General features: G+C 43.0%; 1 protein-coding gene across 3 annotated transcripts in view; it reads left to right on the forward strand.

Annotated features, from left to right (window-relative positions):
* Positions 1-27,830, forward strand: part of Cemip2 (cell migration inducing hyaluronidase 2) — an 82,277-nt gene that overhangs the window by 32,780 nt on the left and 21,667 nt on the right. For all 3 annotated transcript variants that reach the window (XM_029535278.1, XM_021220364.2, XM_029535277.1), the window contains exons 8-18: positions 1,828-2,037; positions 2,265-2,470; positions 2,605-2,674; positions 5,486-5,614; positions 8,550-8,638; positions 14,397-14,528; positions 15,697-15,732; positions 16,644-16,799; positions 20,629-20,806; positions 22,818-23,033; positions 26,226-26,434. In XM_029535278.1, coding sequence (XP_029391138.1) covers positions 1,828-2,037; positions 2,265-2,470; positions 2,605-2,674; positions 5,486-5,614; positions 8,550-8,638; positions 14,397-14,528; positions 15,697-15,732; positions 16,644-16,799; positions 20,629-20,806; positions 22,818-23,033; positions 26,226-26,434 — 1,631 coding nt within the window. The remainder of the gene's footprint in view (positions 1-1,827; positions 2,038-2,264; positions 2,471-2,604; positions 2,675-5,485; positions 5,615-8,549; positions 8,639-14,396; positions 14,529-15,696; positions 15,733-16,643; positions 16,800-20,628; positions 20,807-22,817; positions 23,034-26,225; positions 26,435-27,830) is intronic.

The following is a 27,830-nucleotide window of genomic DNA, read 5'->3' on the forward strand; positions in this document are numbered from 1 at the left end:
CACACACACACACACACACACACACACACACACACACACACAAATAAATAAGAACTAAGTTGTGCCTGGACTGTAGTTCATCCACTTAAGAATTATTCTGTGAAGAATTATTATTATGTAGTGGGAAGAGCCCAGTCACATGGACTACCACGATGAGCTTGATGTCCATGCCCGCCATTTCTCTGAAGCTCTGGGTTTCTTAAGAACCTGATATTACTAAAGCAAAGACAGTACTAATTTGCACAGTCCAAATCTGGTTCTGTAAAAATTATTGTGTGCAGAATTTTATTCCTTAGAATAACAAGCACTCACCATGCGGTAAGCAGTATCTGGTTATTGGGTCCGGTCTGCAGACTGTGTGAGATCCCTTTCAGTGTTGGGTGACCTTTGCATATTAGTTATGCTTCTGAATCCATGGCGTCGGAAATGCTGAACCAGCATTCCTGCAGTATTCTCAATTATATGATTGAAAAGTCTAGTGTTTGAAGGTACTGAGAGCGCTCCAACTTTGTATCATAGGGGATTATTTTTTCCCCAGTAGGGGAATTTTTAAAGAGAGTTTCCACAAACACTAAACACTGGTAAGGAGTTAGGAATAAGTAGCTTTCTAGCTCTGGCGGAGGATATAAAGATGAAATAGGACTCTGAATGACCAAAATATAGACAGCCTCTGATCTGATTTATTAATTATCTTGGCTTCATTGTAGTTCAAAAGTAGTGTGCATTGAGAAGTCACCTTCTACTAAAGTTAGGATTTTGGTCTTTTCACTGTGGACGATGGCCTGTGGTTATGGGATAAAGTGTATCCTTGGATTCTGATAGTTTCCGTTCAGCAGTGACTTTATAATTCTGTAGCCTTGTTTACATTGCTGAGTCTTGCCCACAGTTTACTGGCACATACCTGTCATCCCAGGACTTGCAATGCTGAGGAAGGTGGGTTCCTGTAAGGACGACCACGAGGCCAGCCTGAGCTACATAGTGACTAGCAGGCCAGTCCAGGTTGCACAGCAAGGCTTTGTTGGAGAAACTGAAAGAACCCAACTCTACCCCATGACTCCCTGTCTTATCCTGTCATTCCCCCTCCGAGAAATCCAGTTTGTGATTTCATTTTTACTTCTGATTAGAAGTTAGTCCGATGGCTCTTTGAAACAAGTGCCTATATAGAGAGGTATTTCCTGTTATTTTTCCTGTTTTCGTAGCTGTGAATCCAACTGGGGGCCTCACACAAGCCAACCAAACAGCACTACTGAGTTACATCTCTAGCCCCTAAAGTGCTGTATTGTTAAGTGAGGCTCTGGTAAAAGACAAAGGAGGAGATATTATTATTTTATTGGTACATTTGTGTGGGAGTGTATGTATATTTGTGGGGGGTGAGGATACGCTTGTGCATGCGTGTTTGTGTGTGTGTGTATATGTGTGTGTATATGTGTGTGTGTTGCATATGTGCAGGGGCAGAAGTCATCCTGAAGATTCTCCCTCAGGAGTTGTCCACCTATGTGTTCTATGCTGAAGACTGGGTCTCAGTGAGACCTAGGACTCAGCGGTTAGGCTAGACCATGTCCAGCAGGCCCCATGAGTCTGCCTGTGTCTGCCTTCTCAGTTCAGGGATCACAGACCTTCACCTCCCTCCCTTATCTTTTTACACAGGGATAGAGATTGGACTCAGATCCTTATGTCTGCACAGCAGACATTTTACCAACTGATCTATCTCCCCAGCTCCCAAAATGTCATACCATGCTTTCTCCATAGATACCTTCTGTTTAAATACTACATATACACACTCCTTGCTTCTTTCCTGTCCTGAAAAGGATTCATTTTGTCTTGTAGATAGAGAAGAATTTTACTTCAGTCCATCTTTCTTATGTGGAATTGAGACACATGGGCCAACAGCATCTGGGACGGTACCCTGTGCATTTTCACCTGTGTGGAGACGTGGATTCTAAAGGAGGGTACAGCCAGCCAGCGTCTGTGGATGGCCTGTCTGTTCATCATAGCTTTTCAAGGTGCATCACGGTGCACGGGACCAGTGGCCTGCTAGTAAGTAGCCTCGTCTTGTGCTGACATGCAGCAGCTTTCATTGAAGCGCTTGTTCTCCTGATGCTCGTGACTGACCACATGCCATTTTTTAACCTTCTCTTACCAAAGATATCCTTCTTCTTTCTGTAGAAGCTTAGTCTTTTTAAATCACCTATCTTATGATCACTTATCATGAAAACCCCAAACAGCCTTGTGTCCAGTGATGTTATGCACCTACATTTCTGCAGATCAAAGACACCATTGGATTCGACATACTAGGTCATTGCTTCTTTTTGGAAGATGGTGTTGAACAGCGAAATATTCTGTTCCATAATCTGGGGCTTCTTACCAAGCCGGGCACTCTTCTCCCCACGGACAGGAACAGCTCCATGTGCACCGTTATGCGTGATGGAGTGTTTGGAAACTACATCCCTGTGCCTACCACAGACTGTATGTGAGTAATTAGTGGACAGGGTGTTGTATGGTGGTCAAGGCCTTTAAGTATTTGGAAAGTTCTTGTTGGGGAGATTTTAATGGACAGGGGTTTTGTGAAGAATGTTTTAAGTCATCCTCAACAATGTCTTGCAGGGCTGTTTCAACTTTCTGGATTGCCCACCCCAACAACCACCTGATCAATAACGCAGCTGCAGGCTCACAGGTAAATCACGCTTTTTTGGTTCTCTTCGCACTTGCGATGGCTCTGGCTTATCCAGGTATGATGTCATAGATGCTCGCAAACCCAGGTGTGCTACTGTTTTCTGGTTCTGCTTGTCTTCACTGAGAGCAGGAGGTAATTGAGATGATTCTTCCCTTCCTTCTAAATCCTTGCCAGTTAGGAGCTGTGGATCTAGATAGAGACAGGCAGCAATTGCAGGAACAGAGGTGAGCAGTCTCCAGGATGATGGCATCCCTGGGATGGAGTGGTGGACAGGCAGCACGTCACTTCCACCTTTCCATGGCTTTATGGGAATGAGTCAGCGTGTAGAATACTGTGCCACTCTGGCCAGGGAACACATCTTTTTGCAGAAATTCGTTACATTTAGGGACATCTTGATAAAGCAGGCTAAAACCTCAGTATGATTTGTTTAAGACAGACAAATAATAGGCACATGAACATACAGGAGAATGATTTCTAAGAGAACCAAATATTATTTTTAAATGATAAAAATTGTCCATGGGGTAATTTATCCTTACTGTTAAGTGTAGTTCAAAATTACTGATTTATATAAACGAATTTTTACTGATATTATCTAGATTACAACTGGGCTGAAAAATTACAGTGTCGGTCTCTAAACATGCAGTAACTTAGTTACTGTACATAACATATATACACATCACAGTCATCTGATATATTAATGTGGAACATCATTTCTTAGAAATAAGTAAGAGGCGACCTGCCTTGAACAAACCAGAACACAGGCATCAATGTGTAGCCGCTGAACCAACACCAGCGATTGTCCTTACACATGAAGGATTCCACGTTTGAAGATTGTCATTTGATTGGGCAGTCACTGGACAGTGGGTGATTTAGATTCCCATTCATTGGCTCCCTGTCAAGAATCCAAGGAGCTTGTGTGGGTTTGTTCTCACCATTTCTTACTGGAAAGTTAGGCCGTCAGAACACTACTTCTTCCTAGCTTTGCCAGAAGCTAGGACCCTAGAGGAGTTCAGACACAAATGGTCCCTAAAAGCCCAGGGCAAAACTGTGGGAAGTCCTCCGATCTTGAGCAAGAGTAATGAATGTGTCTCATGCATGGTCATTCTTGAAGTTTTCTCTCTAGAAAAACGGCTTCAGTAAAGCCAGCATTTGGCAGGGGTTCTCCCAGAGCAGACGAAGCCATTTCATCACACCTCGACAAAGCTGCCGTTACCTGTTTAGACAGGACGGAGCCTAACAGCAGACAGTTGCCATGTGCCTATACGTCCTCATCCCCCAAGCCCTCGGCATCTTGGGAAGCCTGGCTCTGCCCTCTGCTTATAGGGGTGTAGTTTCAAACCTTTTCTTTATGTTTCCTTTTGCTGTCTGAATTGCATCCAAGATGTTGAGGTGGCCAACTGTACTTTTTCAAAACAGTTTGTTTTATTAAGACCCATTCGTAAACTCTGATCATGGAAAAATGTTGACATTACAGTCATTTGGGTGTGTAGGTATGTATACCTTTCACACTTAATCTCTCCTCTGTGTCCCTAAAGGGCTTTAGTAACAACTAACAGGATACTACATATGTTTTATTTTAATGATCTTTTCCCCACTACATTGTGAGATACATTACAATAGTCTTACTACACATGAGTATGTAGTAAATGAAGATATGCTGAATTCACACCAATTTATCTTCTTATATTATATATTTAAGTTTAAAAAAAATGCCTTCTCTATGTTCCATAGTGTGTTGTCCTTCACAGAGCTAATTATTAATTCAGTTATAAAAAATGAGAATGAGTTAAGAACTTTTATTTCTGTTTTCATGTCTCACTTACTTTATATCAGAAACTCCTAAACTGTTCCGTTCCTGTTAGGGCCAGTAGTCCTGCAGTGGAACAGACAGGGTCCACACTGCGAGACAGCACCCTGATTCATACATGTGGCGTCCCCCGCACCCCGCCTCCCTTTGGCACAAATTTGCCCGAGAACAGGAAGGGCATTGGAGTTGTTTGAAAGAAACCAGTGAGCTCTGTCTGCCAGCAGACAGTTGTTTAATAGACATGACTCATCTATTGATCAGGTTCAGAGGTAAACATGAAAAACCACATTGCTTAAGGGCTGTGCTGTCCTGGTCATACAGAAGGCAAGCAGGGCTCTCCTCTGCATAACATTTCAGACTTCATAATGATGGGAAAGTTCAGTTTGGGTATTTGCCAACTATGTCTTTTGTCCCATCCTGCAAGCAAAATCTTATTTGTTTTGAAAAACAACCAGATATAACCACTCGGGGAGGTTATGTAATGTGGGCAACTTTTTGCATTCAGTTCCGAACCTCAAACAATGAATTACATTTGTTGCAGCTTAGGAGGGTGTTTCACATGGAGGCCTCATAAAAACTGAGGCTTTATGTATGTGGAAGATCAGTGTTGCATATTTTCTCTCATATTCAGAATCTGGATATAATAATATATAAACATGTATATATGACATGAAAGTTACAGGAGGGGACTCCAAGGAGTTGGAAAGAGGGAGTCTATTATGGGAGGAAGGAAGGTGGGACAAGGAATGGAAATGGGGGAAGACAAATGTGTGTCTGTATATATAATATCCAACCAGAGGAGAACTGTTTGTGGGGGAAATGGGGAAGAGGAGGAGCTTGGAGGTGGGCCAGAGGTATCAGATAGAATGAATGTGAGTGAGGCGTGTGTGTGTGTGTGTGTGTGTGTGTGTGTGTGTGTATGTATAGAAATGTCATAATGAAACCCATTTTTTGTATATAAATTTTAAATAATATTTTTAATGGTCTTTCCTTTTCATTTGTAGGATGCTGGGATATGGTATTTATTCCACAAGGAGCCAACTGGGGAGTCCAGTGGACTGCAGCTCCTGGAGAAGCCAGAACTCACTCCGCTGGGGATATTTTATAACAACAGGGTTCATTCAAATTTTAAGGTAGGCCTCTGAATTGAAGTGCGTGTTTTCACAGGGTGGATTTCGCTTCCATGATCCCTTTATCCTGTTTGTGCTGTAGTGACAGAGTAGCAGATCTTCACCTGGCTCAAGGATCTGGTGGCCAGTTCTTAAAATCTTCAGCCAACAGCTGGCAAGGGCTGGTGTAGTCATAGCATTTCAAGGCACAGTATGCACTTGCATGTATGATCTGTTTAAATCTCTCAGAGGCTTGATTGTCACTTTCTCTCCTGTCCTTGCTGCTCACCCGCCCACCTGCCTGCCTGCCTTCCCTGTCCTCCTTCCCCTTTCTCCCCTTCCTGTCTTCAGTGTCAAGTTTCCAGGATCGTGCCTGTTACAGGACACATATCTGGGACTTAGGGCTTCTCTTCCTGCTTCACTTACCTGCTTCTCTCCACAGTGCTGGCTGAGTGTCCTTTGGCCATTTACTGCTACCACCAAGTATTTCAATGGTGAAATAGTATTTAAGAGCATTGCACTTAATTAAGGTCACATAAAGGCCATTCAGAACCTCCAGTTCTGTGATGTTTGCTACTCCGCTTCCCTTCCATCATGATGAATATCCATGGTCCATTTCCTTTTCTCAAGTCACTTCAGTCTCTTTATTGTATATGGATCATTAGATCCTTTCCTGTGATATAACTCAAATCAGACAGACTCCAGTTACCATTTCCATGAATGTACTTTAAAAAGCAGAGTGTTGGATTAGAGAGATGATTTAGTCGGCAAGGTGCTGGTGCAAGCAGGAGTGCCTGAGCAGACAGCTGTGCGCACCACTGTGTCTGTGTGCACCTGTGTCTGTGTGCAGCGCTATGGCTATGTGTACCTGTGGCTGTGTGCACCTGTGGCTGTGTGCAGCCCTATGGCTGTGTGCACCTGTGGCTGTGTGCAACTGTGTCTGTGTACAACTGTGTCTGTGTGCACCTGTAGCTATGTGCACCTGTGGCTGTGTGCACCTGTGTCTTTGTGCACCTGTAGCTATGTGCACCTGTGGCTGTGTGCACCTGTGACTGTGTGCACCTGTGGCTGTGTGCACCTGTGACTGTGTGCACCTGTGTCTGTGTGCACCTGTGTCTGTGTGCACCTGTGGCTGTGTGCACCTGTGGCTGTGTACACCTGTGGCTGTGTGCACCTGTAGCTATGTGCACCTGTGTCTATGTGCACCTGTGGCTGTGTGCACCTGTGGCTGTGTGCACCTGTGGCTGTGTGCACCTGTGGCTGTGTGCACCTGTGGCTGTGTACACCTGTAACCCTAGAGCAGGTGCAGGCAGAGTCGGGAATGGCCAGTGCTTGCTGGCTACCAGCCTAGCTCCAGGTTCAGGGAGAGACACTGTCTCAAAAGAAGATGGTGAGGGTGATAGACAGGATAGCTGGTGCTCTGCTCTGACCTTTGTACTTGTGTGTACAGATTCAGTCCCCACCCCCCCACCCCCCACAATGTGCATATACAACATGCGAATCTAAGTGTTACGAGAAACTGAATTCCTTGAACTGAGACAAGAAAAACCTGCTGTTATTGCTGTGAGATGAGTAATTGACTAAGGCTAATATTTAGAAAGTAGCATCTCAAAGGGAAAAAAAACTTTAATTTTTCAAAATTTGTGATGTGAAACCTATCTCTAATTAATTCTTGGTGTCATGTGCCCTGGCAACACACTCACTTATCTCATTAATTGTAAGATTATTAAATCTGAGGGTATAATTAGGTTTTAATTTGTTAAATTTGGGAATGATTATGCAGAATATTTTATAACCCAAGGAACTTGAACCTTTGGAGTCAAAAAGAAGCATGCTATGTTGGGATCACTCATCACACATGTGCGCACTTTGACCAGTCCCTGTGGCTTTGCATGCTAGGTTTCCTGAACCCTCACCTAGCCCGGTCAGCTACCACGTTGACATGGCTGTTTACAGGGTTACACCTTAGTGTTCTGTGAACGCATTAAAACATTCAATATGGAATTCCTTTTGCTTTATGCTTGCCTGATTTCTCCATTTCTATTTCAGTGAATTAGACAACTAGTTAATTCCATGTTTGACCTATCAAAGCAATCTAAGCTTCTCTTCTTAGCCCCAGATAGTTCTTCAGTTACACTGAGCCGTCACCTCTCTGCTTGGGAAGAACCTGGGTCATTTCATTTTCCTCCTGAGTGACAGATGGCGTTTCTCTGTTCATCTCTTCTGCCTGCTTTAATCCACTTTTAGTTGGAGTATTTGCTTCCTGTGTATAGTATTGCTTTTGATGCTTTTTTTAAAAATTTAGATCCCCATTGTCTTACATTTTCAGCATACCATTTTTCAACATTACCTTCATGATATGAAAACAACCACTAATTATGTCCTATGCAGGACAACCTGCACTTGCCTCATCAGTCGTAAGAGAATTAAGTCTAAGGGTATAAATCTGCATGCTCTGACATGTGCTCCCCTTCTCTTCCTGGCCCTTGGTCTTAGTCCATTCAGGACTTGTTCTCAAATGTTCCATGCCGTCTCTTCTCTCTAGAGTTTTTCGTATAGCCTCTTCCTGTGAGTACTTGTCTCTGGGATCTTCAGCTGCTTCATATTCACCCTCATCCCCACCCATTCTTCTGCTCAGACAGTTCCTCCCTGTCTTGAGAATTTTGGCATCATGTAGGAGACATGTCTGAAGTCCTCTCCCAGCCTGAGGAAGCTTCATCTCAGTGCCATTTTGCCAGGGGGAAAAAATATATATGGTTGTTGAATGACCAGATGGAAAGGCTAAAAATATACAGGAACACTTTTCATGGCCCCTTTGTTCCCCTGCTGCTGTTTTCCCCCAGCCCCCCATTTCCAGTTCCAGGTGAAATGAGAAGCTGAGAAAAGTTTTCTGACTCCTTATGCATGTGGATGTACCTTAGGACCCACTTTCACTTTAGCCCATTGTTGTGTATTTCAGGCTGGTTTATTTGTGGACAAAGGTGTCAAAACGACCAACGCCAGTGCATCTGACCCGAGGGAGTACCTCTGCCTGGATAACAGTGCAAGGTAGGCCGGCTTCTCCTCAGTGTCTGCCTTGGCTTAACCTTCAGGGTGAGACCGTTCGCATTCAAGCACCTGGGGTGGTTTTTTGATGGCAGCATATGTGGATGAAGTTTTATAAGCTCACATAAGAGGCGTTTATCTTTCTGAAGTGTGGAGGAAGTTGATGGCTTCCTTGTTCCTCTTTCACAGAGGAGATTCATGTGAGAAGGAGTTACGAGAGAAACAGAAAGAGAAAGGTTAACAGCAGTCTCAGATTTGAGAACAAAGACTCACTCCCTGAAAAACAAGCCAATCCCCGGAAACCTAAGCATATAGAATTACAGTGAGTGCTCAGGTGTGGCAGAGCACTGGGCTTTGTTTCGAGGGAATAATGTCAGATTCAGTCTTAAGCTGGCTTTGGTTCTCCTTGGTAGCCTCAGGTTAACTTCCTGGCAGGCTGTGTTACTCTCCAATACAACCACATAATGTGTTTGGAATGTTATCATTTATCATTTATCTCTCTGTCTCTCTGTCTCTCTCTCCCTCCCTCCCTCTGTCCCTTCCTTCCTAGTTTTATCCCCCCCTCCCCCCTCTCTCCCAAAGTAAACAGAGCATCTCAGGTGCATAGGTATTCTGGTCAATGCCCCAACCTGAAGTCTCATGCAGTAGCAACCAGAAACATACTGTTTTTCTATACTTCAAGTTTATTGACTGGATCATGAAGTTGAATGGGGATAGATTGCAAAGGCTTTTACTAGATGTAGGAAAGACGCATGACGGCCCAGTTGTTAAGGGAATAAAGCAGGAGCCAGACTAGAGTTGGCTGGATCTGATCTAATGTGCAAGACAGGACTCTTGCCTTACACTGCTGAGATATGAGGCCAGGAGAAGCTGGGTGAAGCCCACATGGTGAATTGTGCACAGGACCCCGAAGGTCAAGTTAAGCATGAAACCTTCGAGAACAGTGATCAGGGAACATTGATTAGGCCCCAAGGCGATGCCAAAAAAAGGACAAAAACTTAAGGAGGACCAGTGAGATGAGAATAAAATTATGAAGCAAAAATATTGGCTGTCCTAGTTTGCTTGCTGTTGCTGTGATAAAAACACCATGACTAAAAGCAACTTGGGGAGGAGAGGGTCTATTTCACCTCACAGGCTACCATCTGTACTGAGGGGAAGCAGTGGCAGGGGCTCACAGCAGAAGCCTGAAGCAGAGACCCTGTGGGGATGCTGTTGCTTACTGGATCCTTGCTTTCTACCTGCCTAGGGACAGTGCTACCCACAGTAGGCTGAGCCCTCCTATATCATTAGCAATCAAGAAAATGCCCACAGCCAGGCCAATGGGCTAGTCCGATCTAGAAAACTTATCAGTTGAGGTTTCTTCTTTCTAGTTGACTCTACTTTATATCAAGTTGGCAATAAATCCAATTAGCATATTGGCCAAGTTTTTCCCCCAGCCCCCAAAAAACCCCAGCCCTACAAAGCTGCTATTGGAAAGTTTCCCGTGTTTTTTTTTTTTTTTTTTTTTTTATTATGTGTGTGTGTGTGTGTGTGTGTGTGTGTGCATTATGCAAATACAACCTTCTGAGTCTGATTGTATTGCTTGTGTGTACATGGTTTCCCGTGTTTTTTTTTTTTTTTTTTTTTTATTATGTGTGTTGAGACTAGATTCAAGATGGAATTCAGTCTGGTCTAGAGCTCACAGGACCTGCCTACCTTGGCATCCAAGTGTTGGGATTACCGGCAGGAGCCACCAAATCTGGTCACACCTGCTTTTAAAAAGTTTTTTTTTTTTTTTTTTTTTTTAATAATTGGTAGTTTTAGTGAGGTGCTGCCAGAAAAATTGATAAACAGTTGGCTCCCTTTTCTGCCTTGAAAGAACTTATCTAAGCCTGCTGGCTGAGCCGGCTCAGGGCTTGCGTCACAAGTATGACATGTCAGTGCAACCTGCATACAAGGCAGGCAAGGTGGGAGGACAGGTAAGAGGAGTGCTGGGATTGCTGAACAGAGTCTAGCTGACTCAGGAAGCACTGGGTCCCTGTCTTGAAAACTACTGTGAATCGTGAGTGAGGAAACCAGTGGACAGGAGCATCCTGCCTCCACACATGTTTGTTCCCTCATGTTTGTATGCATGTGTGCAAAAGGCATGCTATGTACTTTGTATGTTTGCATACATGTATGTACATGGATGGAGAAATAAGTATTTAGAGGCTGTGGACATTGCAACTGCATTCCTCATTATGGCTTCGGAAGTTTGTTACTAGATAAACCTGTACGTACTATGAAAATGATGATTATTCCTCCGTACTCTAAGTTCTCTTACCAGTTTTCAAATGCATACATACTAAGGAACTAGACTCCGTTAGGAAGCTGTAACCTCAGAGCTAATTATAGAAGGAGAATGACTAGATTCTTGGCAGCTGTGTGTATGTGTAGACCAGTGTGCAGACTATGTCCACATGTGTTCATGCAACCCAGATGTGAGTAAAAATGATAGGACACAAATGAGTAATAAATAAATCAGGCTGAGAGCTGAGCACCAGGCTCGTGGGATCCAGCAGATACACTCACCCGATCCTCAGAGAGGAAGCTGACTCACCAATTATCAGAGTCCTCGAGATGGGAAATGTGGGAATTTGAAGATTGGGAAACTTCATTAGAAGTAGGGGAATTTCATAAAGAAGTTTTTAAAAGGGGTAAGGTGAAGGCATGGTAGCCAATCAGTGCACTATAACTAATTAGTACTTTCAAATCAGGGGAGGTGATTGTATTAGTTATTTTTGTCATTGCTGTGACCAAATATTTTATAGGAAGCAACTGAAGGGGAGTGGAGAGGGTTGGTTTGTTTGTTTATAGTTTGAGAAGTGAAATCACGGCAGGGAAGCAAGGCTCAGTGAGTGGCCAGGTTGTGAGGCAGCTGAGCACAGGGAATCTGCAGTCATCAGTCAGAGGGAGAAACATTGGTGTCTGCTGACTCTTTCACAGACTGCTGCCATTAGCATTTAGGGTGAGTCATCCTGCCTCAGTTTACCCAGTGTGGGAAATTTTCACAGGCATGCCTAGGGATGTCTTTCTATAGTGACTTAAATCCCACCAAGTTGTCGGCAGTATTAACATCCAAGAGACTGGAGAGGTGGCTTAACCATTAGGAGTGCTCGCTGCTCTCCTAATGGAGGACAAGAGCTTTGTTCACAGCCTAGGTTGGGTGGCTCACAACCACCTGTACCTCCAGCATCTGGCCTCTATGGGCACTTGCACTTTTGTGTATGTGTATACACAGAGACCCAGGACCACACATACACTTAAAAAAAAAAATCTTAAAAAAAATTAGCCATCATAATGATGGAAAATTGATAAAATTATTTTCTTTCATTTTTAGAATTAAAAAATTATTTTATTACTATTTGTGCACGGGTGGTTTGTCTATATGTGTGTTAGTGTACCACCATCATGACCCAAAAGAGGTTATCAGATCCCCTGGGACTGGAGTTATAGATGGTTGTGAGCCATCATGTGGGGGCTGGGAATTGAACCCAGGTCCTTTGGAAGAATAGACAGTGCTCTTAACCGCTGAGCCATCTTGCCAGCCCCAGACTGCATTTTCTAAATACCAGTGAAAAAGCTGAAATTAGGGACAGAGCTTTGGTATAAATGATCAGTGACTGGGCTGTATAGAGGCGCTCAGAAGAGATGAGGGGGCTGCGGCGGGTGGGTCATATGTTGCTTTATAATATCTGTGTGGCTTTATTTAGAATAGTGGTTCTCAACCTGTGGGTCATGACCCCTTTGGTGAGGTGGGGGTCACATAGCTGATACTCTACATATCAGATATTTACATTAAAATTCATAACAGTAACAAAATTACAGTTATGAAGAAACAATGGAGTAATTTTATGGTTGTGGGTCAGCACAACATGAGGAACTGCATTAAAATGTTGCAGCAGTAGGAAGGTTGGGAATCCCGCTAATTTAGAACATTACAGAGCTCCTTTCCGTGGCTCTCCTAGTTTGACTTGATGTAACAACTTTGAGCAAAGCTTTTTACCTCTTCAGTCTGAGCTAGTTAGGGCACTGGGCTTGGGTAGACATCACCCTCTTCTGTGCCATCAGCATCTATCAGAAACACACAAGGAGCCTCCATAGGTCTTATAGTCCATTCACCAAATGCCATCCTGGCATATGCTGGGAGGGGTGGGAAGTTGATGGATAGGGTAGATCGGATCACAGGGTTTCCTGCTTTTGCTGACCTCCCATTGCTTATTGAGCAAAGGGGGATCTGTGTGCCTTGGACTTGCTCCATTTCCCTCCTTCTCACCTCATTTCTTGTTCTCCAGTGACTTGCTTGGTACAGAGTGTAGCGGTTGATATAGAATGTGCAGCTCACATGGCTGAGGCACCCGGGCTGGGTTCTTGGTTCACAAAGATGCTTCTCTCACGGCTAGTTTGAGCACCTACTGTGGGTCCACAGCATCGTACAAAGGATCCTTCTTGTGTTATTGAAAAACTCAGTGCAATGAATTGATTTTTGAAACTCTTAGTTATCATCTTTAAAAATTTGGCTTTTTATCCTTTCTCCTGTCTTTGTGGGGTTGAGTTATCGTGTGACCAGTTTTTTTACTTTTTCACGAAGGTCCTTATAAATGTTGAATGAAGAATATGAGAAATTCTGTCTCCGTAATAAATAATTTAGTCTTTCAGGTTTAGGCATTTCTAAGCTATCTACTGAACTTAGATTCATCTCTCTAGCTAAAAATCATCGAAACAGCATATAATTCAACAACATAATTCATATAGCTTTATGTTGAAATATATGGTTAATTTTCATAGTGAGTTTATATTAGGAATATGTGACTTAAGAATTGTAGACGATACATTGAAGTACCTGGTATGCATATGGCTATCTTTTTGTGTGCCTGTTTTTACAGAAGCCTTCTGCACATTGACTTTTTTCTCCATTAATTAATTACTTTACATACTAATCTCAGTTCCCCCTCACCCCCCACAGAGCCTCTTCCCACCTTCCCTTTACCCCTGAGAAGGGGAGCCCCCCCTGGGTACTAGTCCACCCTGGTACCTCAAATTACTGCAGGATTTGGCACATCCTCTCCCACTGAGGCCCGACAAGGCAGCACAGTTAGGGGAACAGAATCCACAGGCAGGGAACAGAGTTAGAGTATGCCCCCACTCCAGTTATGGGTGGACCCATGTGACGACCAAGCTGCACTTCTGCTGCATATGTGTATATATGTGTGTATGTGGGGGGGGAGGGGGCTGGGTCCAGCTTGTCCATGTTCTTCGGTTGTTGGTTCAGTCTCTGGGAGCTCTCACGGGTCCAGGTTAGTTGACTCTGTTGGTCTTCCTGTGGAGTCCTTATCCTCTTTGGGTCCCTCGATCCTTCCCCCAACTCTTTTACAAGGCCTCCTGAGCTCCATCTAAAGTTTTACTATGGGCCTCAGCATCTGTTTTGGTCAGTTGCTGTCCTCTCAGAGGACAGTTAAGATAGGGTCCTGTCTCTGCTGGCTGTGCCTTAGGTATATCTACTCTATATATTGACTTTTTAAGAATACAGAAAAGGATTTCTTTTCTGGAAATTCACATGTAAATAAATGTAGTTGTTTTGAGTATTTGAACTATAACTATTAAATTATATCTTAATTTTTTTTATTTATTTATGTTGGCCCAATTTGAATCTTTCCTCTTGACCATAGCATGTTTATACATAGATAGTTTCTACTTCTTTTGCTTATTTCAGTTCTTAACAGAGTACTTTTGTACCCCACAGGTTTCGGCCCCATCAGGATGCAGACCCTGAGAAGTCACGTGTTGCTGCCATCATCGACAGGCTCATTGCTTTTAAAAACAATGACAATGGAGCCTGGGTCCGAGGAGGAGACATTATTGTTCAGAATTCAGCGTGAGTGTCATCTACAGAGATAATATCTGCTGATACTGCTGGCTATTTTCAAGTTTTTTATTTTTATTTTTTTTGAAAACAGGGTCTGAGGTATCCCAGGTTGGTCTTGAACTTGATGTGTAACAAGACCTAGAACAGATGCTTATAAGTACTGTTAGCTGTGAGTGTCACCACAACCAGTTGGATTTTTTTTTTTTAACTGAGTAGATTGAAGATACAGTTGTAGTCTCTGGGATTACTTTATTATTATTAACGGACTAGATGGGCTCTGAGGATGAACATTACTGCCGAGGTTTGGATCCCTCTCATTCTGGAGCTTTTGATGGAAATGAACTTGTCTAGTGACATGAGAGGCCTTCTGTAGGTCGACCAGAAAGCCAAAATTTAGCCTTTTCTAACCAAACACTGTTTATGCCAGAGAGCTAAATAGAGATATTGAAACTGCCTCAGGGTTTTGATTTTTATTGCTGTTCTTTCTGGAAACCCTTTAACGTTTGTCCTGTCTTTCCACTTCTCTCAAAGTGAAAGTTGTCTAATTCCGTCTTAGTACGCCTGCCGACTTGTATGGTACTGGAGGCGGGAAGCGCCTTGCTTGTCTTTTTTCCACTTGAATGATTTTAAGAGAGAGGCCTGTTGCATTCTGAGTTCAGTTTTACTGTTCAGCAGTCTAGCAAAAAAAAGTTTTGATTTTTCTCTGGCCATTTTCACCCCTAAATTTAACGTTGTATTAAATCTGTAAAGATGGCATACCTCTCAGACTGAAAAATTGTGAAGCAAGGAGTATGATATAATTCTTTCTAAAAAATAAAGATTAAAAACACATTTTAGCTAGTACTTTTATATGGTAAGTTCCAGATACTATTCAAATACCTGCAATTGTTTAGCAAATTTAATTCTCTCAAGAATCATATATGAAATTACTATTTCAATCTATGGATGAGAAAACTGAGGTGAAGGGCCTGAGAAACAGGTCACAGTTGGCAATGTCAGTATTTGAACCCAGCACTTTCAGCATGAAGCTGGTACTTTGGTGACGGGCGGTTGGACTGCTGTGTGGTTGCAGAATGGAGCATCAGGAATCGGAGATTGCATGGTCACACACTGAGGGATTTGCCTCTCCCATGCTTCCTGATCACTTAGACAGATTCTCACCTTTTTCCTCTTACAGATTTGCAGATAATGGAAAGGGGCTGACCTTTGCCAGGTTTGTAACGGTTTTAATTTGATTATTTTAAAGCTTTAAGTTAAAAACCACCCTTAGTATTTTTACCTGTGTGTTTTGGAATGGAGGTGGGGAGTTAGCCCAGAGAGGTTTTATAATTTATTAGCATAAAAAAATAATAGAAAAAAAAAGATCCACACTCTTCTTGGTACCACTAGAGGGCCAAAACACACACATTTTTAAAAACAGACTAATTGCATTTATGCCAAAATTGTAGATGAATTTAGCTGAAATTCCACAGAAGGGCAGGGTAGTCATTAACTCTGCCTAGAAGAAAGCTCTTGAACTTTGGGCTAAAGGTCTTTAAAGATAAAGGATGAAAGAAGATAAATGGGGTGAAGATTAAAAATTCTAAACTCTGCTCTCAGATTTAGCTTACAAAAAAAGATAAGCTTTGAGAACTAAAGTCGTGTGTGTGTGTGTGTGTGTGTGTGTGTGTGTATGTATGTATAAATGAGTCTCTGTGGGCTTTCTGTGTATTTTCCCACAGTGCTGGGGATCAAATGAGACCACGCTGCATGTACACACTGGCTGACCTATACCTCTAAACTTTTATGTAACTCGATTTTTCTACAGACAATGATCAGTCTACTGGTCACATTGCTTGTCACTTAATTGCTATATTCTGGGCAAATCCATTGTTGCTTGAGGCTAATCAGCTGTTGCTAATAAATTAAACCTCTCACATTTGTATATAATTTTCAAATTACTCACTGATTTATAAAAGGAATTTTCATAGCATAAAAGCAATTTCTGAGGGTTTTATAATATATATCAGAAAAAAGATATTAGCTTAAGTTTAGCTTTTAAAATTACAGCTTGACTTCTTTGGGGGTGGGGGGCTGTTTAAACTTCCTGGATAATATCTGTAACCACTCTTCTCTTTTCACCAGTGATGGGAGCTTCCCAAGCGATGAAGGGTCCAGTCAGGAGGTGACAGAGTCCCTCTTTGTCGGGGAGAGTAGGAATTACGGCTTTCAAGGTGGCCAAAACAAGTACATGGGCACAGGGGGAATAGACCAGAAGCCTCGGACGCTACCCAGGAACAGGTGAGCTGGACTTGGGCAGTGGGGAATTAAACAGCAGAGACAGTCTTTTCTGTAAGGAGCCTGGATACATTACCTCACTTTGGCTCTTTCCCATCTGGGTACCAGCACTCACTGTTATCGTTATTATCATTGTCTGTTATCCTCGTGGGATATTAGAGCATTAATAATTACCCATGTCATAGGTTTTATTACCAGTTTTATGAAGGAGTTGTTCTTGTTTCTTATCCCTTACATAAGACCTTATTATATAAGTGGATTTTTTTCCCCCCTCTTAATGTTTTTTCTTTCTTGAGACATAGAAAGTTGCCAAACCATAAACTATGACATTAGGTCAGTTTCCTGCAATCCATGATTCTGGGTTTTCAGAAATAGCCACTGGAAAAGGGAAATTACCTCTGAAAAGAGCCTTAGAAAATGAGAGTTGGTGGATGCCAAAGCCACCAGAGAGCCCAGCTGAGGCCATGTAATTAGATGTGTCTGAGATGGTGAGGGGTTGGGGCAGAATGGGCAGGTGTTCTTCATTACAATCAGAATCCTTGTGTGTGTGTGTGAACTTTTTTTTGAAAATAGATTCTTCTCCCGTACAATACATCCCAACCATAGTTTCCCCTCGCTCTGCTCCTCCGTGCTCCCCTTCTTCCACTCCTCCTTGCTCCCCTTCCCCTCCTCTCTCCCCCAGATCCACTCCATCTCCATTTCCTCTTTAGAAAGGAGCAGGTCTCCAAGAGATGACAGCCAGACAAGACATAACAAGATGCAATAAGACAATATGGAAGCCTCCTATGGAGGCCAGACAAGGCAACCCAAAAGGAGGAGAATAGTCTAGAGAGCAGGCCAAAGAGTTAGAGGTACACCTGCTCCCATTGTTAGGAAGTCTTTCCTCCCGCTTTTCTGGGGGGGGGGGGGTTCCCTGAAGTCCCAGGGGAGGGACCTGATGGAGACCTCCAATTTAGACTCTGTATGTCTGGTCTATGCATCCATTTCTATCTGCCGCCAGCGGAAGACTGTTGATGAGCAGGCCAGGAATTGATCTATAAGTATAGCAGAATATCACTAGGAATCATTTCATTGACCCTTCCCTCCCCTCCCATAGCTGGGTTCAGTTCCACGCTGGGTCCCTGAGCTGTCTAGTCTCTGGTTCCTGGTCAGCCAGGCAGTGTAGGGTGTGGATTCCCTCTCATGAAGTAGGTATCAAGTTAACTAAACAGCTTTCTCTTCCTATACTTTCTCCCTCCATCCCTCCTGACAACTCCCAACTTCCCATTCCTGTCCCTACCCACCCCCAGCCACCCGAAAAATCTAGTCTCTTTCCCCTTCTCAGGAAGACCCATGTGTCCCTCTAAAGTCCCCCTCTTTACCGAACCTCACTGAATCTGTGGACTGTAGTTTGATTATCTGTATGTCTTAACCGGTAATGTCGATTTACAAGTGAATACATGCCATATTTGTCTTTCTGGGTCTGGGCCCATTTGCCTGCAAATTTCATGATGCCATTTTTTTTTTTAAACCACTGAGCAGTACTTCATTGTGTAGATGTACTACAATTTCTTTATCCATTCCTCAGTTGTGGAACACCTAGGCTGTTTCTAGTTTTCTGACTTTTATGAATAAATCTATGAACATATCTGAGCAAGTGTCCTTGGGATGGGATGGAGTGTCCTTTGGGTATATGTCCAAGAGTGGTATACTTGGGTCTTAGGTGTATTTATTCTCAGTTTGCTGAGGAACTGCCATATTGACAATCAGAGTTCTTGAAGTAGCATTTGGATGCCAGTCAGTAAAGCCAGCACCCGGGTCTGAGGTTCGGAGCTGACTTTATCACATGTGTGGGAAAAGCAGGCAGAGAATCATCTCGGGTATTCTCAAGACCTCGGTTCCAAGGTGACGCCGTGATCCATGGAGGATCAGCTTATTATGGGAATGATCTCTCTGGGTGTCGTCAGGATGAGGCGGGACAGACAGACCCATGGGTTTTCCTGGTGTCCTGTGCTGGAACCGGGAAGTAGCGAGCACACCATCCTGTGTAGCTTTCCCGTTGGATCATGAATACTGCTAGAAAAAGGTCTTCTTATTTTGTATGTTGTGGTGCTGAAGCCTGAACCCAAACCCGCGTACATTCGAGGAGCATGCTCTGTGTGCCTAAATGTATCCCTAGCCATACTTGAAGAATCTCCCATCACTAACATTTATCAAGTGCTCGCCAAGGCCTGTTCTACGTAGCTCACCTTCACTTGACCCTCTCAAAATGCAGGCAGGTCCGTCCTGCATCCTCCTGCTTTATAAATGAGAGCTTGTCAAGTAGGGGAGGTAGGATTTGAACCCACTGAGTTTGGCTTCAGCTCTACCTGCTTCCTGATTATGCTGTACTTCCCTTTAACTGTGCAATTTACAGAAACACAGGCTGTCAGCTTTAGGGGGCATAGTGAGGCTCTAATCAGCTTATTTCTGGGTTTGGTTTTTGTTTTTGTTTTTTAAAAATTTTGACAGCTAGTTTTATTTCAAAAATGCTTTTTTGTATCCTCGCTAAGGAAGATTAAACAAACAACAAAAACTCACCCCTGAATTCATGAACTCAGGTTTTATTTGACTGTGTTTATAGTCTCGTCTGGTTTATGTTAGAGTCTTGTTAATTTATGTGCCCAAGTCTATGTATAAAGTATAGTTTTAATCAGACAGTTCATTTTTCTTGCTAGTCTAAATATTTTTGTTGTCAAACTCTGCCAAGGTGCAGGTTAGCTGCTGTAGAAATCCTCCGAATTACCCTTCGTATACACTTTAAAAGCTTTAATAGGTGAAGAAATCCAAGGAATTTGGAATATTATATATTATGGCTTAAATAAAGTTGCTTTATTGTAACGAAGTCACACATTTCTTTCATGCGTTCATTTTGGTTAGTGATTATGAGGATAGGAAAGGAAGAAGAACGATAGTCTGTCAGTCCAGGCCCCAGGCTATGGCTTTCACATCCTCACGTTTTTATATTTTGCCTTTTTAACCTTTGTTCTGTGGCTGGACAGGAGGACTTCTCTGCTCATGAATTTATCTTTTAGAACAAAATTACAATGAGTTACCAAATAAAACCCCCTCCTCCCATCTCCCCCATCTCCTCTTCTCTCCTTGCTTCTCTTCTTCTTTGACTTCATTTTTTTTTTTTTTTTTTTTTTTTTTGATTTTGTGTTACCTTGGACCTTAGTCACTAGAAGCAAACACTGAGCTACATCCCCACTCTGAACAAAGCGTCACTGCTGAGTTGATTCAAGGAAATTCAAGTCAGTTCTCTAGAGAGACCTGTGTNAGGAGGACTTCTCTGCTCATGAATTTATCTTTTAGAACAAAATTACAATGAGTTACCAAATAAAACCCCCTCCTCCCATCTCCCCCATCTCCTCACACCTCCTTGCTTCTCTTCTTCTTTTTTTTTTTTTTTTTTTTTTTTTTTTTTTTTTTTTTTTTTGTGGTACCCAGGACCTTGGTCACATGAAGCAAACACTGAGCTACATCCCCACTCTGAACAAAGCGTCACTGCTGAGTTGATTCAAGGAAATTCAAGTCAGTTCTCTAGAGAGACCTGTGTTGTGCTCAGATCAGTAGGTCTCTCCCCACCCAGTCTGCTGTAGCTTATCGTTTCTAGAGCACTAATTATCTACAATTTTGTAAAGTCTCTACTAGGATCTTCTATTTTCACGACATTAGGGCTTTGTGTCTTCCTTACCACTGTGTCTTGAGATTTTATTTGCTGCTTACTGGAGACTTAGCAGTATTCAAAGAACATAGATGTTATGGAAGGGACAGGCTGGCATTTATTAAACATATCTTGTATTTTTTATAGGACATTCCCAATCCGAGGCTTTCAGATTTACGATGGGCCTATTCATCTCACAAAGAGCACTTTCAAAAAGTATGTGCCAACTCCAGACAGGTACAGCAGTGCAATTGGCTTCCTCATGAAGAATTCCTGGCAGACAACACCCAGGAATAACGTCTCCCTTGTGAAGTTTGGTCCACAGGTAAGTATGTTCTCCTGGCTCCTCCACAGGGACTGTGACGAGGAAAGGCAGTCACACATTCCCAAGGACAAGGGGCCAACAAAGGCTGTGCCCTGAGTCTGAACGACAGGAAGAAAAGAGTGGTAGCAGCCCTTCTCCACTCTCACACTGGATCCCACTGGGTTCAGGTGGGAGCACAAGTCTGTGACTCGGACTGTTGTTTGACATGAGACGATGTCTTCAACAGGATAATGACTTAGAGTGGAGCTATGGGGAGATTGGCAGGATTCACAGGAAAGATGGCTCATGAGTTTTGGGACACTGAGTAGTAAGCTGGACAGCAAACCTGTCTCCACTAAGAGGTTTGGTTTCTGCCAAGTGATACATTTTTCTGTGGCTTATAGGGACATAAAGTTGGTACGAGGAGGCAATGTGGTAGAAATCGGGTTTGGACAGAAGACTCTAAAGAAGTCTTCGAATTTGTATTTTGTGTTTATGTTGCAGTTTCCCCCAGAATATTTTTCTTAGCCATTTCACTGTTACCTACAATCCACAAGACAGTCTTCATTACCCGCAATCCACAGGACAGTATTCTTAGAACCTCCGACCTTCTCCATCTTGCTGGTTCCCCGATAGCCATGGCATGAGAGAGTCTGAACCTCTAGCTCTCCGACTCACACACAGCCAAAACTAGAACAAAGCTTACTGTTCTCTCACCACATCCACACGAAACTCAGAGTGGCTTGGTTTAAAGTGGGGCTTGAGATGGGTTTTTCAAAACCCATAGCATAAGAGAATCTGTAGTGATTTCATCCGTCCTCGCTATGGTGGGGATGCCATGGGAACAGTTTGTGAAAGCAAGAGATAAAGCAGTGGTGGGACCGGGAACCCGGAGCCACTGAACTCCAAGCAGTGCTGTTTCCCTTTGAGGTGCTTATCATTTAGATGTGCTGATGATGCACCAGCATCCCTGGGTGAGAAGTGCAGAGTATTTACAAGTGCTTTTGTGTGCCTTGAAAGATGTTAGTGGTTTTCTCCTCACAGGAAATAGCTAAAAGCTCTAAATAGAAAGCCTTTTTTTTTTCTTTCCCAACTGGATGCTATATGTTTAGTGAAGGATTTATTTCATCTTTAGCTGCTGTGCTAGGGATTTTAAAAAAGGGCCTTGCATACTCTGGCCAGAGTTCCACTAACTGAGCTACATTTCCCCAGCCTCCTAGGAAGGGCTGTGCAGTAAATGCCTGACACGGAAGTTACTGAGCCAGGCATGTTTTATGTTCAGATGAGATTCGACAGCACTTGTTTTCCAGCATAGTCAAGTGAGTTCAGCAGAACTTGGCCATCTTAAGCCACACCAACACTGTGTGTCGGTTTTGTACTCTACTGATTTTTTTTTTTTGCTGGGTGTATGAATGATATATAAAACTAAGTAAATCATGTAGCATGAAGTAAAATGATTATTGGTATAGTTTGAATGATTTTTTTTATTTAGTTCAGGTTTGATTTGCATACAGGGAAATGCACAGAATCTTACACATAAATTTCATTTATTTATTTCATTTTTTTTGAGGCAGGGTTTTTCTGTATGTAAGCCCTGGCCACCCTGGAATTCGGTTTCTAGACCAGGCTGGCCTGGAACTCAGAGATTTGCCTGTCTCTGCCTGACGAGTGCTGGGATTAAAAGGTGTGTGCTTCCAAGCCCGGCTGCATATGGAGTTAATAATAGTTTTCCACACAGTATGGCTGGTTCTGCTTTTCTCCTCCCCCAGCTTTACCATTTAGTGGAAAAGAAAAAAAAAAAGAATAAAAATGAAGTTGTAGTTTAATGCTTCCCAGGCGAGCTTTAGAAATGTTTTTGCTCAAGAGTGTCATTTTGTAGAGCTCAGATCAACTACCATGGTTGACATCAGTGACGTGTGACTTACGTGCCTCAGAAGGAAAGCTGTAATACTACACCGGGGCTCTGTGGCAGGTGCTGTGTGAGCCTGCAGGAGCCTCATTCTGTGATGGTTCTGGTCTTCTCCGTTGACAGGTCTCTCTGAACGTCTTCTTTGGAAAGCCTGGCCCCTGGTTTGAGGATTGTGAGCTGGACGGTGATAAGAACTCCATCTTCCACGACATTGATGGCTCTGTGACAGGATACAAGGACGCCTATGTGGGAAGGATGGACAACTACCTGATTCGCCATCCAGACTGTGTTAATGTCACTAAGTGGAATGCGGTGATCTGTAGCGGGACCTACGCCCAGGTAGGCGGGGCAGGTGGTCCAAGTCTGCAGCTCCCAGCAGTGCTGCCTCGGGGAGGAGGATGGTGACAGCAGGGTGACTTGGGGGACAGGAGGGTCCCAAGCACAGTATTTATAGAGGAGGGGAGGAAAGCAAGCGGCCATGGAAGAGAAAGAAAGAATGTTTTACTAAAATCTCCCTGAAACCAGTTAAATCAAAGAAGCAAGCCAGAAGTGGTGGTAAGGTACTTTGAGATACAACTGAGACAAGAGAAGCCACATTCCCTTTTTTTGAGTCACTGTCTCCCCACGCAGCCCAGGCTGGCTTGGAATTTGTAGCAATCTCCCTGGCTCTGCCTCCACTTCCTGTGGCCTGAGACAGCAGGCAGGAACCTGAACAGATAGGCAGGCCTAATGTTTCTTGACCCTTAGGGTTTTCTTACTTCATTTCAAGTGCGTTTCCTTAAGGGAGTTTTCTCTCTGCTTCCATGGTCCTTATCTCTGTGACATCTGACTTTGAGATAGAATATTAGTGAGTGACTGAGAAAGAATGAGGTTCCAAGGAAGGAACTGAGGTTTGGAAACAAATAGACAGGAAGGAATCCAGGGGAATCCTAATTATATTATGAGAGTCTGTGGAGATATGAAAGCGATAGCACAGATACATGGGGAAATACTTTGAAATCATTAAGATAGTATGTATTTGAGCAGATGAGAGGCTCATTGGTAAAGTATGCATAGTTAAGAGCATAGACTCTGGAGTCAGACTGCCTGGATTCTGTTATGTGCTGAAGTGTGAGCTGGGTAAATTAAAAGGTATTCTGTGGCAATGCATAATGAGGACAGTGTCAGGACAGGATACTCCATGGAATACACTTAGCATGGGGTCTGGCCGCCACTGGGGAACCTGCTGCCATTTGAAGAAGCAGGGCTGTAAGTCCCAAAGCTGGTTTTAACAGGGGGAGGATGGAGGAAGATCTTACAGAGCTGAGGCTTCAATTACCCAGAAATTTGGTGAAGGAGGCAGAATCTTTAGCCCCATATTTAGGGCAGTAAAAGTGAGGAATTTAATAATAGACTGCTAGGCTAAGCGTGGTGGTGCATGGCTGCGATTTCAGCATTCAAGAGGCTAATGCAGATAGAGTTCCACTTCATGGTTAAATTGAGCTACATAGCAAGACAGTATCTCAAAAAGAAAAATCAGAGGGGAACAAAAAATAAAGGAAGGGGCTGATCTGAGCACCAAGAAGGAAACTGGAGGAAGAACAAGGAACACTCTTAAGCCACACTGGCTTGCAATAGCCGATACCAGATGCCTCTTTTATTGTGTGGTTTCGCCACTGACCTTGCCTTAGCAGCCAAGCGTATGTGTTTGTGGGTTCCTGCCTCCGTGCTTCTCCAAGTACGCCATGTCTGATGTGGTTTTCATCCTCTCAGCCTTCTGTAGCTGGCATTCCTTACAACCGAATTCTTCATTATTCTTCTGACTTTGAAATGATTGTAAAAGAATGTTACTCTTAAGGAAAAAAATGTCTCAACTTGTTCTCTGTAGACAAAAAGGATGAAGAAGGATGAAGACTGGACAGTATTTCCTGTTTATTTTATTAGTGTCTTTGTTGTGGGAATTCTCATTCCTTTGAACAGATGGGGAAAAGAGCAGTCATAGAGGAACAAGTCGCTGAAGGGTCAAGAAGTGGATGGAGAGTTACCTACAGCGTAACAAGAATGAAAATAAAGGGGTTTAAAGTGGGGTCCCTGTCTTTCATTTTGTTCTTATTCAGAATTGCCCCTGGTACACATTAAATGTCCCCATCAGTACTTAGACTCTTCAGATACTGTAAAATTAAAGCCAGAACAAAAATAAGGAAGCTCAACTCTTTTTTAGTAGCTGCCGTTTTTATTAATTTTTTTTTTGCTATCTCTGTGTCTGTGTATGTGTGTGTATGTGTGCATATGTATGTGTGTGTGTTTGTATGTGTTTGTATATATGTGTGATTGTATGTGTATATATGTATGTGTATGTGTGCGTGTCATACTATGACTGAAGATTGTGAATGTTCACTAATGAAGATGTTATATGTCTATAAAGTATGTGGTATATGGTTATAATAAGCTCATAATTTTCATAAGTTCTAGTTTTTTAACTAAATACTATATGTTCTCATTCATAACTCCGTCAACCTTTTGACTCTTTGGTGTGGTAATGCTATTTGAGATAGGAACCTAGTCATCCCCTTTTAGGAAGCAGGGTACTAATTTATTTCTGTTTGTAGCTGAGGGAGGGCTTGAGTCATTTATGTTTCCTGGGAGACTCTAGGAGTGGGAGAATGATGGGTCAGGGGTTCTTTCCTGAAGATTTGAAGTTTGGGCAAAAGCCCAGATGCATAGCTGTTTGCTTTTATTTAGGAGTGAATATAGTGTGCACTTGTGACAGAAGGGGGAAGCAAGAGGAGGTCAAGACAGAGCCCTTGTGTTTGTTTCCAACGTGAACAGGGTTGTAGAGGAGTCTAGTGAAGTTTTGGTAAAATGTCAGTGTTCTGCAGATGGTTTTACTCTCCTGGAGAATTGTGGCTGGATACTGATTTGTTTTAGGAAATTGTTCAGAGGCTGTGCTGTGGAGGGTGCCGTGGTGGAAGGCGTTAGTTTGGCCTGGACCACGCTTCAAATGCTACTGGAAAATATTCAGGCCTTTCCAGTTTATCTAAGTTTAACATGTTTTTCCAGATGCTGTAGAGAGCTTTTTTAACTGTTATTTTTGAATAGGTGAAAAATGACTTCTTGGGCAAATGGAGGTCATGCAGGAGTAAAGCCAGGGCGCTCAGATATGAATTTTCCATCCTGTGGATCAGAGGGAAGTCTTAGATTCTCCTGGAACGTATCAGTTTTCCCCTGTGTTTGCTGATTTGTGAGCTCTTGAGCTGGAGGGGTTTCTCTGACAAGCCACAGAAGTTCTCTATTCTGATGAATAAGCTGGCCTGTGGTGGTAGAAGTGATGATGTTGGCTAGCAGAGTGAGGGTCTGGTTTTAGCCATGTCTAGCTTAAGCAGGCTGCATCGTAAGCGTGGCTTACACCACTTGGCCACTGCTTATTTGGTCTGGCACCTAGCACAGAATCTCTCTCTTCAAGATTGAGAGGCCTTTTATGTATGCTGGTAGATTCTTGGAGCAGTTTAATCTTTTATTCACTTCCTTTCAATTCTTTTCTTTTTCTTAAAGGTGTATGTTCAGACGTGGAACACTCCGAATCTTAGCATGATCATCACACGGGATGAATACCCATCCCACCCAATGGTGCTTCGGGGTATCAACCAGAGGGCCATCTCTCCACAGTACCAGCCTGTCGTCATGCTGGAGAAGGGCTACACCATCCACTGGAATGGTCCAGCACCACGTACCACTTTCTTGTACCTCGTGAACTTCAACAAGTAATGTTTCTCTTTCTGTCGTTGCAAGCAGTTGAACAGGCAGTCACAGCAGAGGAAAAAAATAACATAACGTCAAGCCATTTCATGCACTTCACTCTTGTGGAGAAGCTGTGTAGGCTGTGTAGATGGAAGTATAATTGGGCATATTGATTATGCAAATCGATTTGGCTTTTTAATTGGTTCCCTTTTCTCCATCATCAGGGTACTAGGCTGTCCCACAGTGCAGTCTTCTTTGCTTTGTTCTTTGTCTTCTGAGGTAGTTGGGATTGGATCCAAGACTGCAAGCATGTCAGCAAGAGTTCTTACTCTTTAAGCCATGTCATCTGCTCAAAAGATAGGTTTTAGTACCATCTGCTGAGTGCTGCCATTTCCAAAGGCTGGCCCCAGCTTTATGTGGTTTTTCTGAGTAAGCTTGCGGAAAATTGAATTAAATTAAAAGGCTGGCTTTTTTTTTTTTTTTTTTTTTATCTTTTCTCTTTTCTTTCACTGCCTATCCCCCTTGCTACCCCCCTTCCCGCCCCCAACACCCAAGGGGAAGAGGAACAACACAACCTTGCTATGTAGTTCACAGTGGCCTTGGAGTTGTGACAGTCCTTCTGCCACAGCTTCACAAGTGCTGGGATTATGGTATGAGCCCTAATAGCTGACAAAACTGAAAGAATTTTGACTCCAAGCAGAGACTGGACAGAAGAAGGTAACATGATTGGTTGGTAATGGCTGCTAGGGCAAGGGGAAGGAGTGGTGGTCGTGAATACGTGGTATTTCCCATGCCTGCCTTGAAGCAGTCTGTCCTGTTTAGGTACGTTTGTAATCTGAGTCCCTAAACTGTGTAGGTGTTACACTCAGGAGAAGTCAGAGCACCTTTCCTTCTAGTAGGCTTACCAAGCCCTGATGCGGGTTCTCTTGTCCCCTCTCTCCCTGTCTACCGTCAGTAATCTGTCCACTGTGTGAGTCTGGATCTGCCTCCGTGTCTGTCCCTGTGTCTGCATCTATGTCTGCATCCTTAACAAAGGGCTTCACTCTTAATGTTGAAGAGCATAGAAAGCATCACATGGGGAGGGGATGAAGGATACTTTACAGAAATCTTCAAGTTTCACAAGGAATGAAGCTTTCCTGACTCATTGAGCCCAGCTATCCCAAATGACAGACTACTGCAAGCATTTATCAACTTATATCCATGTGGATTCTAGCATCTATGGTGGACATTTGTTTTATAAGGTTGTTTTTAACCTATTTGCTGTTTTCAGCATTTATTACCATTAACTAAATACATACTCTGGGTCAGGATATGGAAGAGTACATAATTTAAGATTACAACTACGTATTAGCTTAGTTTGTAGAAGCTTGGATAGAAAATCCAAGTAAAGTTGATTGTACATTGTCCTCTTAAAGGTAG

This window comes from Mus pahari, chromosome 1 (assembly GCF_900095145.1).
Source record: "Mus pahari chromosome 1, PAHARI_EIJ_v1.1, whole genome shotgun sequence".
Taxonomy (NCBI): domain Eukaryota; kingdom Metazoa; phylum Chordata; class Mammalia; order Rodentia; family Muridae; genus Mus; species Mus pahari.